The 21,417-nt window shown below is 42.9% G+C and overlaps 1 protein-coding gene across 3 annotated transcripts; it reads left to right on the plus strand.

The window, feature by feature from the left end:
- The first annotated feature begins 520 nt into the window (after positions 1-520).
- LOC106613812 (fibronectin type III and SPRY domain-containing protein 1) lies at positions 521-21,339 on the plus strand. Of its 3 annotated transcripts, none has more exons than XM_014216445.2 (12): positions 521-690; positions 1,683-1,778; positions 1,963-2,094; positions 2,720-2,821; positions 3,159-3,181; positions 3,640-3,761; positions 3,944-4,153; positions 5,957-6,055; positions 6,179-6,332; positions 6,424-6,758; positions 20,008-20,096; positions 20,212-21,339. In XM_014216445.2, the coding sequence occupies exons 1-12, from the start codon at positions 676-678 to the stop codon at positions 20,320-20,322; spliced, it is 1,488 nt and encodes a 495-aa protein (XP_014071920.1). In that variant the 5' UTR covers positions 521-675; the 3' UTR covers positions 20,323-21,339. The 3 variants fall into 3 exon arrangements, with proteins under 3 accessions (XP_014071920.1, XP_014071919.1, XP_014071918.1); XM_014216443.2 differs by lacking the exon at positions 521-690 and adding an exon at positions 739-990; XM_014216444.2 differs by lacking the exons at positions 521-690; positions 20,008-20,096 and adding an exon at positions 734-990.
- Positions 21,340-21,417: the final 78 nt, after the last annotated feature.

Below are 21,417 nucleotides of genomic sequence, written 5' to 3' on the forward strand. Positions count from 1 at the left end.
ACCACTACAATCATTCTAGAATATCCGTGTGACTTTCGGTCATAAAACAATACTAAGATCAAATAGCCATGCAAAGTTTCTGATTTAAATAGTTTATCAGCTTAGAGTGTCATGAACAATGAAGTAAGAAGATGAACCCACACAGAATGTGTATAATGTGATAATGAGTAAACAACATTGATGACACATTGTGTCTTTTACTTTTCATTAAAATGTGTCACTTCTTATGGTAGGGAGAAGAAAGGGGTCAAACACAGGATAGGCAGCCTACTAAAACATGAAAAACCTCACGTGTCATATCATCTATTTGGTGGAAACCCTGAGGGTAAACTGAAGAATACCATTTAGCATATGAAATAGGCCTTTTAAATAAATCATAATTAGCATTTTCTCCATAGCTGCTTTTCGTTTACAAAGGAAAACGCATAGCCTTCACCCCCAGAAACAGACTGGAAACAATGTTTCACATAAAAACGACAATACCCAGAGTTCTCCTCTACTGCGTCTGCGCAATACACACTACGGCCCTAGGCGTTGGACGAAAGATGCAATGCACTCCAGCAGCATCAGTACCAGCCCAGTAGAGTGTGCTGCAAATAAACCAAAAATAGGGGACGGCGACGAATAGCCTTTATAATTACTGATACACCGGTACCGGTTTCTTGGTCTGGCAAGATGGGAGATCAGAAGGTAGGATGGAAGTGGCCGAACAGGTGTTTTGTGTTTGCTGCGGTCGCAGGGCGTACAAAGAAAGGGGAGTAGCGCGAAGGACCGGGACTTTGAAGCTGTTTTATATAATTGGATTGTATTCTGTCCTTTTAATACAACCTTGTATGTTTACATATTTTAGTTGATTTAAAAGACGATGCGTATTTCGCGGAGGCGCGTCGACATAAAGATTTGCAGAACATCAAACATTCAATGCACATGAGCATCACTTTTCGCCAAGAAGACTCCAATTCGTGCGCGAGGAAAACTGCGACTAACGAGGTCTCAGAATAGTCTTTATTGATTTAACTTGTAAATGCATACCAGTCCAAGACACATTAACAGCTGTCTGTTTTTAGTTTTGACCGATTTGCTGAGACCGAGGTTGCAATAAGTGTAGAGTGTGTCCCATTATCCCTATTATTGGGGCCTGGCGCATAGCCTCTCGCAGGAAGGAGCATATTAAATGCTTCTTGGGTTGGGAGTGTATGATTCTATAAACCTGACGGGCGTGGGACTGGACTGTTGAAATGTTTAACATCATTTGCCAGATCTTCTTAAATCAGTATCATATTGAATTTAGCTTGGCTGCTGCAGAGATAGGGTGCCCATGGTGCCTAGTGTATTATGATGGGTTAAACCTAACCACTGGAGAGGAGACACATTATTAAATGATGGATGCTATCCTTATGGTTATGTAGCAAGATGCCGCCCTTGTCACAATTTACACAGATGGGGAAATTACTGGATAGAGATTTGGGGGACTAAGTAGCCTACTAACCATTTATGATTCATCCTTACTTCTTTAAATGTACGCTAGTATTGTTAGCAGTCACTACTGATGTGTTATCTTGAAGCAAGGCATCTCAAGGAAATATTATATTCTGCGTATTGAGAACTTGGTCCAATGTGATATGTAATAATGTTCTCTCTAATATATTCTTAGGCTTAATAACCTTTTGTATGTTGTTAAGGAATCGCTTCGTAAGATCACCACCACCCTGGCACTGAAGAATGAGGAGATTACAAACTTCATTTGCTGTCAGAAACAGAGCCTGGAGAACCTGGAGGTATTGTACAACGCGCCTGGATGTTCTAACATTAAGATGACAGCCTGACAGTAGGATATGTGCACAACACAATAGACACATGGTTTTATGAATTTGGCATGGCGTGGCATACTAATCAGACGGACTGGCTGGATGTACATGGTATCTATCAGTGAACTAATTCCTTCTCTATTGACCCCTGCAGGGTAACTCCAGCCGTGTCCAGGAGGACCTGGAGACAGAGTTCAGCTCCCTCCACTCAGTACTGGACGATATAAAGGACAGCATGGTCACCAGGATCAAACAGGAGAGGGCCAGCCGCACCTATGAGCTACAGGTCAGTTCAACTTTATTGGGCTTTTACTGGAGAAGGGTTTTACAGGCTTTTGCTTTGCATTTTCTTGAGCTTTCAAGATTTCGTCATCAACATTCAACATTGGAACAATATTTTGATGACTTCTCCAGGCTATCCGATCATAAGATCAGCTTATGATCAATGTAGCGTGACTCATTCTCAGGCTCACAATTTGGGTGAACTTTTTGTGCAGACTGATTCAGAGTTGCTATGAAAGAAATGTTGCCATGAAAGGCTGTGTGTGTTGGGGTTCGCAGCGATATTATTACTAGCGGATTATTGTGTCTGTGTACAATCCTGCTTTATCTCTTAGCCTCTGACTGTCAGTCAGTCAGACAAAGCCACGGCAGGGGCAGCTTTGTAATGACATCACTACACTGCATCCTTCTGTGCTTGATTATGTGAGTGGGTAGCCAAACTGATATATTGTACAGTTTCCAGTAGGTTAATTGAAAAAGAAAGTGATTCAAAGCTATTCAACCCAAATAACTTTTCTTATGAACCTTTCCTCTGATGGAAAGAAACAGTACAGCATAGAAGACATTCATTATATTGAAAGGAAACAGTGTCTGGACTGTGATTAAATATATCATGCTCTCTCTCTCAGAGTCAGCTGAGTGCATGCTCCAAAGCCCTGGAGAGCTCCGAGGAGCTTTTGGAGGTAGCCAATCAGACTCTCTGCTCCTCGGAAGCAGACGACTTCACTCAGGTAACGGTTGGAAAAATCTTCTCCAACCTAACTTTCATTTACATATTTTATGCAATGATGCCACGATGGCATTGGTATTTAGCTTGAGGATATCAATAATGGTTCATAATGATTTTAGTGGCATGACTGTTGTTTTAACACAGTTACTACCTGTTTCTTATCTTATTTACATTTATTGTAAAGCAGTACAGTATGTTGATCTGATGTGGTTCGTTGTGGTGTGTGTCAACCTATTAACACAGATGTGTTGTTTTTATTGTAAGGATGTGGCTGCAACTCAGTCCTCTGTCCTTATCTCCTTTATTTCATTTTCCTTTCCCTCTCTGCTTCTCTCCAGGCGGCCAAAGACATTAAGGATAGGTATAGTACATTGCTGCCCATTTCTCAGAGTATCTTCTTAACTCCCTAACCATCTGCTCACCCACATGCTTTCCAACAAAATATAGATTAGATACAATCACTCTGTAGCACGCTCTTTCATCACCACTCTGGCATTTCATCTCAGCCTTTTCTCCCTCACCTCACCTGTCCTCTCTGTCTCAAACATGTGTCAGTCTCTCATGGCACATGCGCCAGTCTATCCCCTCTCTGGCAGTGTCAGTTTAGCTTGTATGTTTCGTGTATGTCAGTTCATGATTCATTAATGTTTTTGTGTGGTACAGTTGAAGCGTAGTTAGTATGGTATTTTAGCTCTGTGTAGTGATTAGTTATAGTAGTACTACAGTACAACACACTAACTAATGTGTCCCGTCAGTCCTTCAGTGGGTTGAACAATGAGGCATGTCTCATTCTCTGTGTTTTTGTTTGTGGGAGAGCAGTGTGACAATGGCCCCAGCCTTCCGTTTGTCGCTGAAAGCCAAAACCACTGACAGCATGAGTCACATGATGGTGGACTTCACCCAAGAGAGGGAGATGCTGCAGGCCATCAAGTTCCTCCCAGGTCAGTCTGTGAACTGTCATGTCTATTGGTTTTCTTTAAGAACTGAACTTTATAGTTAATATGAATTGGGATTTTTGAAATACAATACTGCTGCCTTGTATGTGTACAATGATTTTGTCTTTCGCTTGTGGCTAGTAGTCACAAATGAGTAGGACAATAAGCCTAATCTCTCTCTTCCCCAGTGCCTGCGACCCCAGAGATTCTGGTGTCAGAGTGCCAGGTGTGTGACAACACGGTGATGGTACAGTGGGCTCTGCCTGAGCCCGACAGCAAGATAGACCACTATGACCTGGAATACCGCCGCACCAACCATGAGGGGCCGCCTCGCACCCGAGAGGACTACCCATGGATGGTAGTGGAGGGCATCCGCGAGACCGAGTACACCCTTACAGGTAAGAGTTGACTCGAGAAGAGAAGTAAGGGTTAGGGTTATGGCTAGGGTTAGGGTTGAACCGGAATGTGGACATGAAACTAGGATTAACCTTAGAAATAGGATTATGTTTAAGATTAGGTTTGAGCCAGGGTGTGAACATAAAGCTAGGGTTAGGGTTGAGCCAGGTTGTGGACATTAAACTACAGTGAGCTCCGAAGGTATTGGGACAGTGACAATTTTGTTGTTGTTTTGACTCTGTACTCCAGCACTTCAGATTTGATTACTATGAGGTTAAACTGCAGACTGTCAGCTTTAATTTGAGGGTATTTTCATCCATATCGGGTGAACTGTTTAGAAATTACAGCACTTTTTGTACATATTCCCCCCAAAAGTATTGTGACAAATTCACTTATGTGTATTAAAGTAGTCAAAAGTTCAGTATTTGATCCCATATTCCTAGCACACGATTATTACATCAAGCTTGTGACTGTCGTTCTGCCCCTGAGCAAGGCAGTTAACCCAGTGTTTCTACGAACTTGTTGGATGCATTTGCAGATTATTTTGTGCCCAATAGAAATGAATGGTAAATATTGTTTTGTGTTATTTTGGACTCACTTTTATTGTAAATAACAATATAATATGTTTCTAAACACTTCTTTTTATTTTTTTTACTGCTTTTTCTCCCCAATTTCGTGGTATCCAATTGGTAGTTACAGTCTTGTCTCATCGCTGCAACTCCCGTACGGACTCGGGAGAGGCGAAGGTCGAGAGCCGTGTGTCCTCCGAATCAAAACCCAACCAAGCCGCACTGCTTCTTGACACAATGCACACTTAACCCAGAAGCCAGCCACACCAATGTGTCAGAGGAAACACTGTGGACCTGGCAACCGTGTCAGAGTGCACTGCACCCGGCCCGCCACAGGAGTCGCTAGTGCCCGATGGGACAAGGACATCCGTGTCGAACCCTCCCCTAACCTGGACGACGCTGGGCCAATTGTCACCACCCCATGGGTCTCCCGGTCGCGGCCGGCTGCGACAGAGCCTGGACTCGAACCCAGAATATTTTGTTGCACAGCTAGCACTGTCTTAGACCACTGCGCCACTCGGGAGGCATTTCTAAACACTTCTACCTACATTAATGTGGAGGCTACCATGATTATGGACAGTCCCGAATGAATCGTGAATAATGAGTGACACACAAAAAGTTACAGACACACAAATATCATACCCCCAAGACATGCTAACTTCTCACCATAACAATAACAGGTTAACATAAAAAACAAATTGGGGGGGGGGATTTTTGTATGTCTGTACTCATCATTATTATGTTTCTCACTCATCATTATTCACAATTTCATTCAGGACTATCCATAATCATGGTAGCATCCTCATTAATATAGAAGTTTTAGAAACACTCTATTCTTATTTACAATAACATTTACACAATACATTATTTAAGTATATTCATCCCAATACTTTTGGTCCCCTAAAATGGAGGGACTATGTACAAAAAGTTCTGTAATTTCGAAACAGTTCACTTGATATGGATGAAAATACCCTCAAATTAAAGCTGAGAGTTTGCAATTTAACCCCATAGTCATTGTATCATTCCAAATCCAAAGTGCTGGAGTACAGAGCCAAAACAAATAACAAATGTGTCACTGTCCCAATACTTTTGGAGCTCACCGTAGTAAGAGGGTAGTATGAAAAAAGGCCTGTCTTTGGATGCTGTAGCCTAGGAATAATTCGGTGACTCTAATTTACCAACTGTAATTATTAAGTAGCCATCATATTCATTATCATTATTATTATGTATTTTCAGGGCTTCGCTTCGACACACACTACATGACGTTCCGTGTGAAGGCGTGTAACAAGGCTGTGGCAGGAGAGTTCTCTGAGCTTGTAACACTGGAGACACATGGTGAGTGAACTGAACTAGGCATAGTCTTCCACAGGAGAATGTATGTAGCTGATTATCCTTAATGTCCTAATGATGTCAAGATAAGAATGAGTCAGAAAACCCTCTCTCCACCTCTCCTTGCAGCTTTCCTGTTCAAGCTGGATGCAGGCTCGGCTCATCAGAACCTGAAGGTGGAGGACCTCAGTGTGGAGTGGGACAGCTGCGGGGGGAAGGTCATCCAGGACATCCGCAAGGACAAGAACAGAACCAACCAATCTCCAATGCACTCACCTGCCAGGTCAGAAACACTTTCTGCCAAATTCTTTGTGCACACTTAACAGTGTATAGAATGAAAGTCGATGTTCAACTTTGGTGGCCTCCTCTCCTAGGACAGCCATGAATTCACCTAAGAGAGTGCCGTCTGCTCGGGTCGGCAGAGACCGATTCACGGCTGAATCCTACACTGTACTGGGAGACACTTTTATCGACGCAGGCCAGCAGTATTGGGAGGTGCGTTTCGATAAGGAAAGCAAGGCGTTCGCTGTGGGCTTGGCCCTGCGGAACCTGGGCCGCTTTGACCAGCTGGGGAAGAGCAACGCATCATGGTGCATCCACCTGAACAACTGGCTGCAGCAGAGCCTCACAGCCAAGCACAACAACAAGGCCCGCACCCTGGACTGTCCCATCCCCGACCGCATAGGGGTCTACTGCAACTACGAGGAGGGTGAGATGGATCTCCTGTTCCCATTGTAGTGGTTTCCTCCATCCAGTTAGCACCACTTAACTCAGACTGACATACAGCACATTGTCGTGTCTTTGGGGTACCATTAAACTGAAGACATGTTTATCAATTAACTCCCTGTAATTATGATTAACTGATTAATCGTTTAATTGTAATTAACTAGGAGATCGGGGCACCAAGGAAAATATTCAGATTACAAAGTTATAATTTTCCTAATATAACTTTCCTATATTATAACATTATATATTATATTCTATTATAGTATAGGCCGATTATCTTCTGGTTTAAATGGTGTATTTTACTTTGCGTCCAGTCTCATTCCAAACGTCGTAAATTGTTGTATCTGCACGAACCCAGTCTTTACTAAGAGTCATCCATACATCAATTGTCTTAAAAGCATTTATTTACTAAACTAAGTAATTCACAGAAAGTATACAAACAGTAATTATCGTCACAAAGAATTGGTAGAGTAATGTGCCCTGGTGGGCTAAACAGGCATGGCGGCCTGTTACACAAAGGGTCATAAAAGGGCAGCTGAGGAGGCACACAGAGTTCATTAATATTAACAATTGATATGCTAATCCTTTGCACATGAACGCTCACTCATTCGGGAACAATTGCAATCAATATATATTTACGCTCAGTGTGTCGTCGGGATCCTTGTTGGAGAGTCGTTCTGTTGGAGATTTCTCTCTCTCTCTCTCTCTCTCTCTCTCTCTCTCTCGCTCTCTCTCTCTCTCTCTCTCTCTCTCTCTCGGTTAGAACGGATCTTTCAAAGCGACATTCATTAATGTCGTCATAGAATGGATGTTTCGTCGGTCTTCGCGTTCAATGATATAATTTCTAGCTGCAGACTATTAATTAATATCAAAGACTTGTTCTTATTCTGTCGGTATCGATAGTCTAGAAGTTAACCACGTGGTATAGTTCACTTTCAGTAGAGGAATTGGATGGTCAAACCTATTGGCCAACTCGTAATGGAGTGGAGGCCTGGTCTGCCGAAAGTAAATCAGGGTGGGGTTTTATAGTGAACATAGAACAGGCTTGTCACATGACGCCTGGTCCTGTCTGTGTCCCTGGGGGCGTGCCGATGACTGATTTAATCTTTGACATAAATACATTCTATCACATTAACATCAGTACACAGCATCTCAATGTATTACAAAATAGCTTTATCCTTATTAATACATTCTATACAACCATTTGGCTATTATATAAACAGTTTTATGGTAATATGGCTATATTGTCTCTTCTGAGTATCACAAAATTGTACCAAGCGGACCAGTTCTTAGCTGGATTCTTCACCAGTCTTCCATACCTTCTCCAGAACACAAATGTCGCTTGGCTCCCCAATTCTGTGAGTTGGAAGAATTTCCTGTGTCTCTCTATGGGCCATGTTGCAAGAGATTCTCCTCTGGAATTTTACCACCCCTTCACACAGGGCCTGGGTGGGGGGAGGTAGGTTGGGGGATGGTGCAAGGGGGAGGGGGTCAACTGTCCTCCCTGTACTCAAAGAGGCCAACGTCATGACATACCCCCCCTGGTGGTTTGGATCTTGTTTATCCTGCAAGTTACAAATCAACATAAAATCATGACCACGTGATGTCCCATTGGTAGATCATCGTTGCAGTCCCCTCTGGTGGTTGAACTTGGTAGGCTCTCTGAAAGCGGCGCAGTCCACCACAAGGATGGGCAGTTGATGTCCGGTTGGTGATCGCCGTTGCGGTCTCCTCTAGTGGTGTACCTTGGTAGGTTCCCTGGAAGCTGCAAAGTACCCCAGGAAGGGCCAGGGGATGTCCTGGTTGGTGATCGCCGTTGCGGTCCCCCCCTCTGTTGGTTTACCTTGGTAGGCTCTCTGACAGCGGGCATGCCGCCACAAGGATAGGCCGTGGGTGTCCGGATTTGGGGTCGCAGTTCCGGACCCGTCGTCCAGACTGGAAGATCTGGGCAGTAACTTAGGCAGATGTTAACAAATCACACACACTCATGAAATATATATAATTACATTCATTCCCCAATGAGCGGCGTTGTGGCACTAAGTGATGGTTGTATGGGAACTTTGTTTATGGCTCTGTCACTTCCTAAGTGTCAAAGGAACTGAACCGAAAAGGAATGAAAGCATAAACAAACCAAAAAAATATACAAAATATAGTTCTCACACAAAAAAATCATCTAATTGGACTGTATTCTATATACGTCCAATGTTCTGGCAAAACGATTATCATGGCATTGTCTCTAATGCCATATCTAGGGTTTTTCCTACTTGGTGTGTTGCTTAGGCGCTATCCTAAGTTGATAACTATATGATAAGTCTACAGCTGTAATGCACTAGTTTTGGGCAGTCTACAGGGATGACCTATGGAGTTCTGGGAAGAAAACTGGTGAGTGCTGTAGAGTCAAAGGCCTAGAAGTAAATGTTCAACTTTACTAAGGCTGGTATATTGCTTGGGCCCTTAAGTGGTCCTAGCATAAATCCTAATTGGATGTTCCGTTGTGCATACACAAGCGCGCATGTCAAGGGAAGAAAACCAAGTATCCGGGCAGATTACAACTTGTTCAGAATGAGTCTGACGTAGTCAGGTAATTTTCAGGTCAATGCCTGGAGGTCAGTCAGAATTGGTGTCAAGGGAGTCTGTAGTAGTTTTACTACAAGTCACTGTGTCTTCCACTACTGTAGTGGCGATAGGTATGAAGTCTATTTCATAGCTATGTTATCCACGGAGGAGCTAACCTCACGACGGAAGTACTCTTTAAGTATTGGACCAGTCATACGTGGTGTGATCATGGTTCATGACTTCTAATAATTTTACTCCTGAATGGAGGGTCCTATTTGTTAGTGACATGTGTGTTAACCATTGGAAGAGTGCACTGGAGATTCCCCTCCACGTGTTGCACTCTGAGTGACTCCTATGTCGCTGTTGTCAATGGTAATTTGATTGGTTAGGTCTCTAACCTTCTTACTGATTGTAGCGGGACTGACTGTTGCTAGTATTGGTACTGGTACTCAAGGGGATCAGTTATCCTACCGATTTATTCTGAAATATTATCTACCGGAACACATGATTGGAGCATTTTACTAGTTGTATTGTAGTTGAACCTACACATGGCAAGGAATGACTATTGATGCCATTTGTTTTGGAGGTGGACAAGTCCACTGGACTTCCTTTACGACCAGTGTGGTACACCTCAGTACTATCTTAGATGTGTTCTAAGATAAACCCTGTCTAGGGGCCTGTCTGCTCCTCACTGTTCTCATAGGGGAGTTTACAACTAGATTTGATTTATGCTCTGGTGGCCTCGTACGGTGTTGTCCGTAGTCTTGACCCCCCCACCGGCCTCGATGAGGCTCATCATGGGTCGGACCCTATGTACGAGTTGTCAGCGGCCGCGTTTTTATGAGAATGGCTGTAACCTTTCAACCAAATCTCCTGGTGTTTGTGCTTCAAAACGCTCAGTGGCTGTCGAGGCATGTCAGTCACCACCGCGTCCGCGTGTGGCAACCTCTTCATTACCTGCGAACTGAGACGAGGATATCGGTCTGTGATATCGCAAAGTGTTTCACCAGTGGGAGTCATCGGGTCAGTTGCTGGACTGACGCCATTCGTGTCATTGTAAGGGGTGACAGTTCCCAACAAAGCGGAAGGTGTATCATCGGAAACAGAGTATACTCTGCGCATCAATGTTTTTCTTGCTGGGACGGCCGCAGTGCTTGCGGAAGTGTCCAAAGGGCAAGAGAAGTTCATCTCAACTATCGTATTGCACGACTGCAAGGAGGAGGGAAGTTGCTTATTCACAGAGACAGCTGGCTCGAAATCATGAAAAGAATGGTCAATGAGGTTGGCTGATGGAATGTGTCGAGATATCGTACTATCTCCGTGGATCGGATTCTGTACCAAGAGGTTTCTAAACGTCTTTTTCCCAAGGGGTGCTTTCGACAGATACCCCTCGTGAATGACTGCGTTGCAGCTAGCGTTAGGGGAAGACAGTGTGGTCAGTGGAGAAGGCACTGTGGCCTGTGACCATACCTGGTTGGTTTTCCAATCCATCAATGGGAGTAACCGATCCATCAAGTCTGCTCCAAGTAGCAGGGTTACAGTTTCGAGGCTGGTAACATACACAGGGTGAACGAGCGATACGTCCTGGAAGTGTAGTTTCAGCATGACTCTCAATGTGAGAGGCGAGGTAGTCTGAGTGACCCCTGGAAGTTTAGTGTCGCATCGTTCCACTTTTAACCAACGTTTAGTTGGCTTCAAAGCCCTTTTGAGATCATCAAACAATGTTTGAGAGATGAGTGATATTGTCGCACCCGAATCCATTAGCGCATGACAAGTTAAGCAGTCCTCCAGGACTGTTTCCAGGTATGGCCGTTTAGATTCGTGGTTAGTGGACATATTCCCCACAAAGTGGAGTGGTCGTTCGCAACGACGTGATGTGCCATTTCTGTTCAAGGTGGAAGCAGATTGACTTTTCCGATTTTGAGTGGGCTTGGCTTTAACGAAGCGTTTCACCTTTTTCTTCGCAACTTTTGTATCAGAGTCTATAGACAAAGCCCGGGGGCTTGTTTCTTGATCAAGCGGGCCCTGGATAGGGTCTTGAATGAGAGCGGGAGAAATGTGAACTTTAACGTCCTTGCTATGGGTGTTAATTTCTGCGGACCTGGTGTCCGGTAATTCCCCGTCTAGTCCTTGTGACTTATCTTTTACCCTTTTCTCAAATTGTTCTCGCTTAAGTTCTTCCCGTAGTGGGACTTCTGGAGAACATTGGTCTACGTTTTGATCGTCCTTCAACCCTTTGTTACCCTTGTGCTCTGACACTTTTTGTGGGTTGGGTGCAGGAACGTAGCGAACGGCTGTAGCGGTAGTCATGTTGATGGCTACGTACTTTACAGTTATTTCGACCGCGGAGGTTATTGGAACCATGGTTTCGTGGTTGAAACTGTTGTTGTGCGTCATCTCTCAACGCTCCAATACCTGATAATGCACCCTCTAACTGGAGTGAGTGCTCCTGGTCAAACTTCAAAACCGAGTGGTCAGGGCTCTTAGCGTTGTGAACTTTTGATGCCTCAAAAGCTGTGCTTGCAAGCTCTCTGAGTTGTAAGATAGGCAAGCCAACGTGGGCGGCAGGGCCCAAGTAGGTAATGAAGGTGGGATGCATGTTCGACAGAAACATTTGTTTGAATGGTAACAGCTCTTCCATTCCTGTTTCTGTGAGTAGGCCAAAGTAAGCTGAACGAAGCCTATGATAGTAAGCTTGTGGGTGTTCGTTCCGAGCTTGTTTGATGGTGTTAGCCAGTGAGCTATCGTGTTTGCGAGTCGCAGAACCACTGAATTCAAATTTCAAAGCTGTGGCAAGTTTAGCGTAGTCATTTAGCACGTGTTGCTGTTGTAGGCGAATGAACCTCGTCACGTGTCTATTCGACGTTCGCTTCAACAGGTAAACCCTGTCAGAACCCGTAGCGTTCGGGTAGCCATCCAACGCATCCTCTATGTCAGCTAGGAACGTCTCAGTATCGTTTGGCTGACCTGGAACGGGGTCAAAGGTGGGGAAATTCTTGACGAGTTTGTCAAGGTATTCCGCGCCAAGCGGGCGGAGAGGGTTGGCTCCATCCTGTAGAGAGATTGGGGCCGAAAGGCCAAGAGAAGAAGCCAAGGCTTGTTGTTGTTGGACAAGAGGCTCCATATTACTCAGTGCCAAAGGGCTAAGAGGAGAAGACTGAGGGACACATGAGGGAGGCAAGGTCTGAAACCTATTGTCTTCACTCCTGTGAGTACAGGGCTCCGATTGCTTGGATGGGTAGTCGCGCTGTAGAGCGTGACCATTCTGGATTTCCTCCAGATGGTACCTAAGGGTGGAATTCTGCTGCATTGCAGAGTCCACTTGAGCGCTTAGAGTACCGATTTTGGACACGTGAATGTCACACCTGCTCCTTTCGGTCTCAAACTTATCTGTCATGGTTTGCAGATAGAGGTCTTGAGTACGGAGCGAGAGATTCAGTGATGAGATTTCCTCTGCTTGCTTAGAAATCAATATTTCCATCCTCATCACCTGAGTTCTCTCATCATTCATTTGGTCAGGGACTTCAATAAGTTCTGCTGATTTATCATCCAACTTTGTCATTGTGTTCATTAACTGATCGTCTTTGGTCTGCAGCGCTTTGAGGAGAACCGTGTTATTTTGAGTAACATTCAACAAAACAGCATGCATATTGTCAAGTTGAGCGCTCCTGTTTGTAGATAACTCTTCAGATTTATCTAGTTTGGCGTGGACATCATCGTATTTAGTTTTGGCTGAATCGAGTTGTTCCTGTAGCATATGATTTTGTTCCTGTAGAAAACGATTTTGTTGAAGAGCTTGTGCTTGTTCATCGTCGTACGTTTTTGTAATTACATTTAATTGTTCGGTTTTCAAGCGCAGTTCCATAGCTAGCAGAATTTTTCCCTTTTCTGCATTTGTCATTGGTTTCCCGGTTCTCTCCACCTGTCCCTTTATGTCTACCGTTACCTGCTCGTGCTTCAGCTGCGCACTGCGGTATTGGACAGATGCCAATCTCGGATGGCAAGACATCAGAGCTAGACTGGAGAGAACCTTTACGAGGCCTGCACCCGATGTTTGGTTTTGGAAAGCATTGTTGTCTGCTTTTCCACTAATGGCATAATTAGGGTTGTTATCGCTGCTGAGGTCAGAGATCAATCCATTTACGGGTGGAGGTTCACTAATTAGCGGGCGAGTGGGGACCACCCTCTCTGATAGCTTGCACATTATTAGAACATTTAAAAGGACAATTATTTTCCAAAATTTGGTTTTGGAATGTGGGGAGCTGCAAAGACGATTTTAATCTATTTATAGACGTTAATGAACCATCAGTACTGTACAGTACTGTGGAAGTTGGACGTGAATGAATTTGCAAAAGCAAATTGAATTAATCAATGCCAATGATTAGTCCTACCTGGGTAGGCTATCTGGGTCTTAAACTTGAATTACCTGAGAGGTTGCTTCATCCAGGTTAATATGCAAAGTTTAAGTTGTCTCATTTAGTTGGAAGAACCTAGAAAGGTGTGTTCGGCAATTTAAATAAATAAATTGAATGAGGCAATGATACCCAAGCAATTCAGATTGCAGGGTTATCATAACAGTAATGTAGTTTAAATGTTTAGGGTACATTCACCACTATACTTTCCCTTAACCTGTTGGGTCTAGGGGGCAGCATTTGCACGTCTGGATAAAAAAAATGTACCCGATTTAATCTGGTTACTAATCCTACCCAGTAACTAGAATATGCATATACTTATTATATATGGATAGAAAACACTCTAAAGTTTCCAAAACTGTTTGAATGGTGTCTGTGAGTATAACAGAACTCATTTGGCAGGCAAAACCCTGAGACATTTTCTGACAGGAAGTGGATACCTGATGTGTTGTATTGACTTTAAACCTATCCCATTGAAAAACACAGGGGTTTAGGAATATTTTGGCACTTCCTATTGCTTCCACTAGATGTCACCAGCCTTTACAAAGTGTTTTGAGTCTTCTGGAGGGAGATCTGACCGAACAAGAGCCATGGAACGGTGATGTCCCATTAGACACCTGGCGCGCTACTTCATGTTGGGTACCCTCGTTCCAATACGTTATAAAAGACTATGCATTCGTCCACCTTGAATATTATTCATGTTCTGGTTAAAAAAGGCCCTAATGATTTATGCTATACAACGTTTGACATGTTTGAACGAACGGAAATATATTTTTTCCCCTCGTTCATGACGAGAAGTCCGGCTGGCTTACATCATGTGCTAACGAGACGGAGATTTTTGGACATAAATGATGAGCTTTTTTGAACAAAACTACATTCGTTATGGACCTGTGATACCTGGAAGTGACATCTGATGAAGAGAATCAAAGGTAATGGATTATTTACATAGTATTTTCGATTTTAGATCTCCCCAACATGACGTCTAGTCTGTATCGCAACGCGTATTTTTCTGGGCACAGTGCTCAGATTATTGCAAAGTGTGATTTCCCAGTAAGGTTATTTTTAAATCTGGCAAGTTGATTGCGTTCAAAAGATGTAAATCTATAATTCTTTAAATGACAATATAATATTTTACCAATGTTTTCTAATTTTAATTATTTAATTTGTGACGCTGACTTGACTGCCGGTTATTGGAGGGAAACGATTTCCTCAACATCAATGCCATAGTAAAACGCTGTTTTTGGATATAAATATCAACTTGATAGAACTAAAAATGCATGCATTGTCTAACATAATGTCCTAGGAGTGTCATCTGATGGAGATTGTAAAAGGTTAGTGTATCATTTTAGCTGGTTTTATGGTTTTGGTGACCCTGTCTTTGACTTGACAAAACATTACACACAACTCTTGTAAATGTACTGTCCTAACATACTCTAAATTTATGCTTTCGCCGTAAAACCTTTTTGAAATCGTAAAACGTGGTTAGATTAAGGAGATGTTTATCTTTAAAATGGTGTAACATAGTTGTATTTTTGAAAAATTTGAATTTTGACATTTATTTGGATTCAAATTTGCCGCTCTTGAAATGCACCTGCTGTTGATGGAGTGCACCACGGGTGGCACGCTAGCGTCCCACCTAGCCCCAAGAGGTTAACCTGTTATGGCTAGGGGGCAGTATTTTCACAGCCGGATAAAAAACGTACCCGATTTAATCTGATTATTACTCCTGCCCAGAAACTACAATATGCATATAATTATTAGCTTTGGATAGAAAACACTCCAACGTTTCTAAAACTGTTTGAATGGTGTCTGTGAGTATAACCGAACTCATTTGGCAGGCCAAAACCTGAGAAGATTCCATGCAGGAAGTGGCCTGTCTGACAATTTCTTGCCCTTCTTGATTATCTCTATCCATTACAGAGGATCTCTGCTGTTACGTGACACTTCCTACGGCTCCCATGGGCTCTCAGAAGGCAGCAAAAAGCTGAATCGTGGCTTTGCAGGCGCTGGTTGAAAAAAAGTAGCGCGTTTGGGTAGTGGCTGGTTACAGTACTGTGAGACTCAGGCTCGTGCCCGCGTCGACAGAATGCTTTGTTTTCTTTCGTCTGTTTACCTAAACGCATATTCCCGGTCGGAATATTATCGCTTTTTTACGAGAAAAATTGCATAAAAATTGATTTTAAACAGCGGTTGACATGCTTCGAAGTACGGTAATGGAATATTTAGAAATCTTTTGTCACGAATTGCGCCATGCTCGTGACCCTTATTTACACTTCGGATAGTGTCTTGAACGCACGAACAAAACGCCGCTATTTGGATATAACGATGGATTATTTTGGACCAAACCAACATTTGTTATTGAAGTAGCAGTCCTGGGAGTGCATTCTGACGAAGACAACAAAGGTAATCAAACTTTTGTAATAGTAAATCGGAGTTTGGTCAGGGCTAAACTTGGTCGGTGTCTAAATGGCTAGCCGTGATGGCTGGGCTATCTACTGAGAATATTGCAAAATGTGCTTTCTCGGAAAATCTATTTTAAAATCGGACATATCGAGTGCATAGAGGAGTTCTGTATCTATAATTCTTAAAATAATTGTTATGTTTTTTGTGAACGTTTATCGTGAGTAATTTAGTAAATTCACCGGATGTTTGCGGGGGGTATGCTAGTTCTGAACGTCACATGCTAATGTAAAAAAGTTGGTTTTTGATATAAATATGAACTTGATTGAACAAAACATGCATGTATTGTATAACATAATGTCCTAGGGTTGTCATCTGATGAAGATCATCAAAGGTTAGTGCTGCATTTAGCTGTGGTTTTGTTTTTTGTGACATTATATGCTAGCTTGAAAAATGGGTGTCTGATTATTTCTGGCTGGGTACTCTGCTGACATAATCTAATGTTTTGCTTTCGCTGTAAAGCCTTTTTGAAATCGGACAGTGTGGTTAGATTAACGAGAGTCTTGTCTTTAAAATGCTGTAAAATAGTCATATGTTTGAAAAATGGAAGTTTTCGGATTTTAGAGGAGTTTGTATTTCGCGCCACGCCCATCATTGGATATTGGAGCAGGTGTTCCGCTAGCGGAACGTCTAGATGTAAGAGGTTAAGGCCGAAGCCACATGGGATTCACTCCCGTCAGTAATGGGTTTTACTGAATGTGCTTTGCTAAAGCAGATTTTACTGATTAATCTATTTATGATAAATCAAACCTGTAAAGGCTATCTGGGAATTAACTTTCAATTAACCTGAGAGCTTTGCTTCATCTAAGTTAAGTTTGGAAAAAGTTAATCATGTCTCATTGTAGAAGCCCAATCAATTTTGGATATTATTTAAAAGATCCACTTGAAAAGGTAAATCTGGCAATTTCACTTGTTAGTTAAATTGAATGAGACGTCATATCCAGTCAATTGCGATTGTCTGGATATCTTACCGTGATCCACGTTTGGATTTCCCCTAGAGATGTACTGGCAATTCTTCACCACCAGGGTATAGAATGCTGAAATTAAACGGAAGTACAAAGGTCGGGACTTCCGTCGCGCTAGCGGAGGAATTTTAAATGTGGTACGGGGAGGGTAAAATGTTCCCTCTCTGTTAGCTTGCAGTAATGCTAAGCTCTTCCTAACTTTGTTCAGGAGTATCACTTCCAAGCACCAAAATAGGGTCCTTTCACTATGGAAAGGGTGGGTTTTCTAGTGACGTCTCACCTTAACCCCATTCAGCATATTCTGCTAGCGTTTATGTTGACCGGAGCGACACGGTACTTAAATACAGATACGCATGCGGTCTGCCCACTGTCTTAGTGCGGTAGGCAAATTATTCGGCTCGGTCACCGGACAGTTATCTTCTAATTTCTAACCTTACTCTAGAAGTTAATATTGGCCGACAGAAATAGTACCGTTTGGCCTAACGGACTAAATCTGGAATTTATCCCTCACTGCTATCGACATAAGACCGGAGCCACTCTAAATAGCTTCTCTAAATAGCTTCACACAATCACTTTGTTTAGATAGCCTGTTTGTACAATTCTGTTTGCACAATTGATATATAGAATTTCACAGCAAAGTCCAATTCTATCTTAGATTCCTCACACAGGGGGACCATAAATGTCGTGTCTTTGGGGTACCATTAAACTGAAGACATGTTTATCAATTAACTCCCTGTAATTATTATCACGCGATCAAACTGATTAATCGTTTAATTGTAATTAACTAGGAGATCGGGGCACCAAGGAAAATATTCAGATTACAAAGTTATAATTTTCCTAATATAACATTCCTATATTATAACATTATATATTATATTCTATTATAGTATAGGCCGATTATCTTCTGGTTTAAATGGTGTATTTTACCTTGCGTCCAGTCTCATTCCAAACGTCGTAAATTGTTGTATCTGCACGAACCCAGTCTTTACTAAGAGTCATCCATACATCAATTGTCTTAAAATCATTTATTTACTAAACTAAGTAATTCACAGAAAGTATACAAACAGCTCGCATCCGCTACAAGACCATGGTGATTGCCTACAGAGCTGTGAAGGGAACGGCACCTCCATACCTTCAGGCTCTGATCAGGCCCTACACCCAAACAAGGGCACTGCGTTCATCCACCTCTGGACTGCTGGCCCCCCTACCTCTGAGGAAGCACAGTTCCCGCTCAGCCCAGTCAAAACTGTTCGCTGCTCTGGCACCCCAATGGTGGAACAAGCTCCCTCATGACGCCAGGACAGCGGAGTCAATCACCACCTTCCGGAGACACCTGAAACCCCACCTCTTTAAGGAATACCTAGGATAGGATAAAGTAATCCTTCTAACCCCCCCCCCTCCCCCCTTAAAAGATTTAGATGCACTATTGTAAAGTGGTTGTTCCACTGGATATCATAAGGTGAATGCACCAATTTGTAAGTCGCTCTGGATAGGAGCGTCTGCTAAATGACTTAAATGTAAATGTAAATGTAATGTAATTATCGTCACAAAGAATTGGTAGAGTAATGTGCCCTGGTGGGCTAAACAGGCATGGCAGCCTGTTACACAAAGGGTCATAAAAGGGCAGCTGAGGAGGCACACAGAGTTCATTAATATTAACAATTGATATGCTAATCCTTTGCACATGAACGCTCACTCATTCGGGAACAATTGCAATCAATATATATTTACGCTCAGTGTGTCGTCGGGATCCTTGTTGGAGAGTCGTTCTGTTGGAGATTTCTCTCTCTCTCTCTCTCGGTTAGAATGGATCTTTCAAAGCGACATTCATTAATGTCGTCATAGAATGGATGTTTCGTCAGTCTTCGCGTTCAATGATATAATTTCTAGCTGCAGACTATTAATTAATATCAAAGACTTGTTCTTATTCTGTCGGTATCGATAGTCTAGAAGTTAACCACGTGGTATAGTTCACTTTCAGTAGAGGAATTGGATGGTCAAACCTATTGGCCAACTCGTAATGGAGTGGAGGCCTGGTCTGCTGAAAGTAAATCAGGGTGGGGTTTTATAGTGAACATAGAACAGGCTTGTCACATGACGCCTGGTCCTGTCTGTGTCCCTGGGGGCGTGCCGATGACTGATTTAATCTTTGACATAAATACATTCTATCACATTAACATCAGTACACAGCATCTCAATGTATTACAAAATAGCTTTATCCTTATTAATACATTCTATACAACCATTTGGCTATTATATAAACAGTTTTATGGTAATATGGCTATATTGTCTCTTCTGAGTATCACAAAATTGTACCAAGCGGACCAGTTCTTAGCTGGATTCTTCACCAGTCTTCCATACCTTCTCCAGAACACAAATGTCGCTTGGCTCCCCAATTATGTGAGTTGGAAGAATTTCCTGTGTCTCTCTATGGGCCATGTGGCAAGAGATTCTCCTCTGGAATTTTACCACCCCTTCACACAGGGCCTGGGTGGGGGGAGGTAGGTTGGGGGATGGTGCAAGGGGGAGGGGGTCAACTGTCCTCCCTGTACTCAAAGAGGCCAACGTCATGACAACATTGTTATCTCTACTTCATTAAATTGGTCTGAATTAAGGATTGGACCAGGAATGGGTTGGGTAATGTAATCAAATGAACACTGATGAGTGTCTGCAGTCTGTATCTAGTCTGGAAGACACATTTCAGTTGAATGCATTCAGTTGTACAACTGACTAGGTATCCCCCTTTCCACTCTGTGTTCCTTAGCTATGCTGCTGTATCAAATTCCAAGCTGCCTCAGAGTACTGGGACATTCGTGACATTACCTTTCTCTCCATCCAGGTGCACTGTCTTTCTACAATGCCAGAACCAAGACACTGATGCACACTTTTAGAACCAAGTTCACACAGCCTGTCATACCAGCCTTCTCGGTGAGGAACTTAGATTTTTGGGTGGCTCACAGAGCAAAAAAGTCATGAAACCACTACAGGTATCTTAGATAAATCCTGCCTGTGAGTTAAGCATGTGCTCTATCTCCCCCTACAGGTGTGGAATGGGAGTTTCTCAGTGCAGACGGGTCTGCAGGTGCCCAGTGCCGTGCAGAGCAGCCAGAGGAAGAACAGTGGTACCAGCAGCTCCAACACCAGCCTTACCTAGACCCAGCCAGAACCAACCGCTGCAGCAGAACTTTACCCCATTAAGCTGTATGGTGGTAGGAGCTCAAACTGGTCCCAGCGCTGCTCACCCAAACCCCCCCAATACACACCACACCTGCCTGGGGCAATGGGTCCTACTCTGCCTGATCCCAATCAGCTCACTACACTCCCTGTGCCTTCCAGACAGGTGCCCTCATCAGTGTATCAGGACTGATTCATAAAGTAATTTCATTCATATCCCTAATTCAACAAAGGGTTACCAATATATTAGGGGCTAGGCACAATATATGTTAATATTTCAATGCATCAGACAGACCCCAATGCAACTAAAAACAGTCCATATAACGTGGTTGTAGTACAGTAGTCATTAATACATACTGAATGTTTGGAATCCTCTGCCTCTTATTTTGCTAGTTGCTTCTCAGTACAGAAGCACCTAATTTACCTGTATAACCCAAATAACTTTGTAGCAAAACGACCTGCTTATAGTCACAAGTTTATTGCTACGTAAGAATGTATTGAATCACCAGCAGCTGTGTGGACCAGTGGAGACACAGATGGAAATACAGTACTGCTGATTGGATCTTGGAGAAGGGTTGGAATGGGTCGGAGGGTCTGAATATTGTATTGTAACATGTGTTGCCCTGACTTGTCACCGTTTAATCACCACCTGAAGTGAGGAGAGAAACCATTTTATTAGCTGGGTGAGGACTTCCTGGAAAAGAGACATTCCGAGATGTTGTTGCTGCAAGTGTTTACCGATGTTAACACCAGTCCTTATTCATGTCACCTGATCTGTAAACTCAGTGCTGGGTGCTATTATTTTAAAGACAGTCTACGTTTTTGTCATGTTGATGGTACGCATCAGATGAATATAACCTGCAATGCTTTAAAGCTTCCACTGGAGAATATGTTTTACCTCTTGGCTTAAAACATTTGACAATGTAAATATGTTCCTTTAATTTTTACACTACAGTATGTATGTCTGTCACACAGTTAATAAAGCAGTAAGACAGCCCTGTGTTTCTCTCAGTCGGTACATTGAGGACCAGAAGTACATTGCAGGATTCAAGACTACTACATTTTCAAAGACATC

Source organism: Salmo salar, chromosome ssa10 (assembly GCF_905237065.1).
Source record: "Salmo salar chromosome ssa10, Ssal_v3.1, whole genome shotgun sequence".
Lineage (NCBI taxonomy): Eukaryota > Metazoa > Chordata > Actinopteri > Salmoniformes > Salmonidae > Salmo > Salmo salar.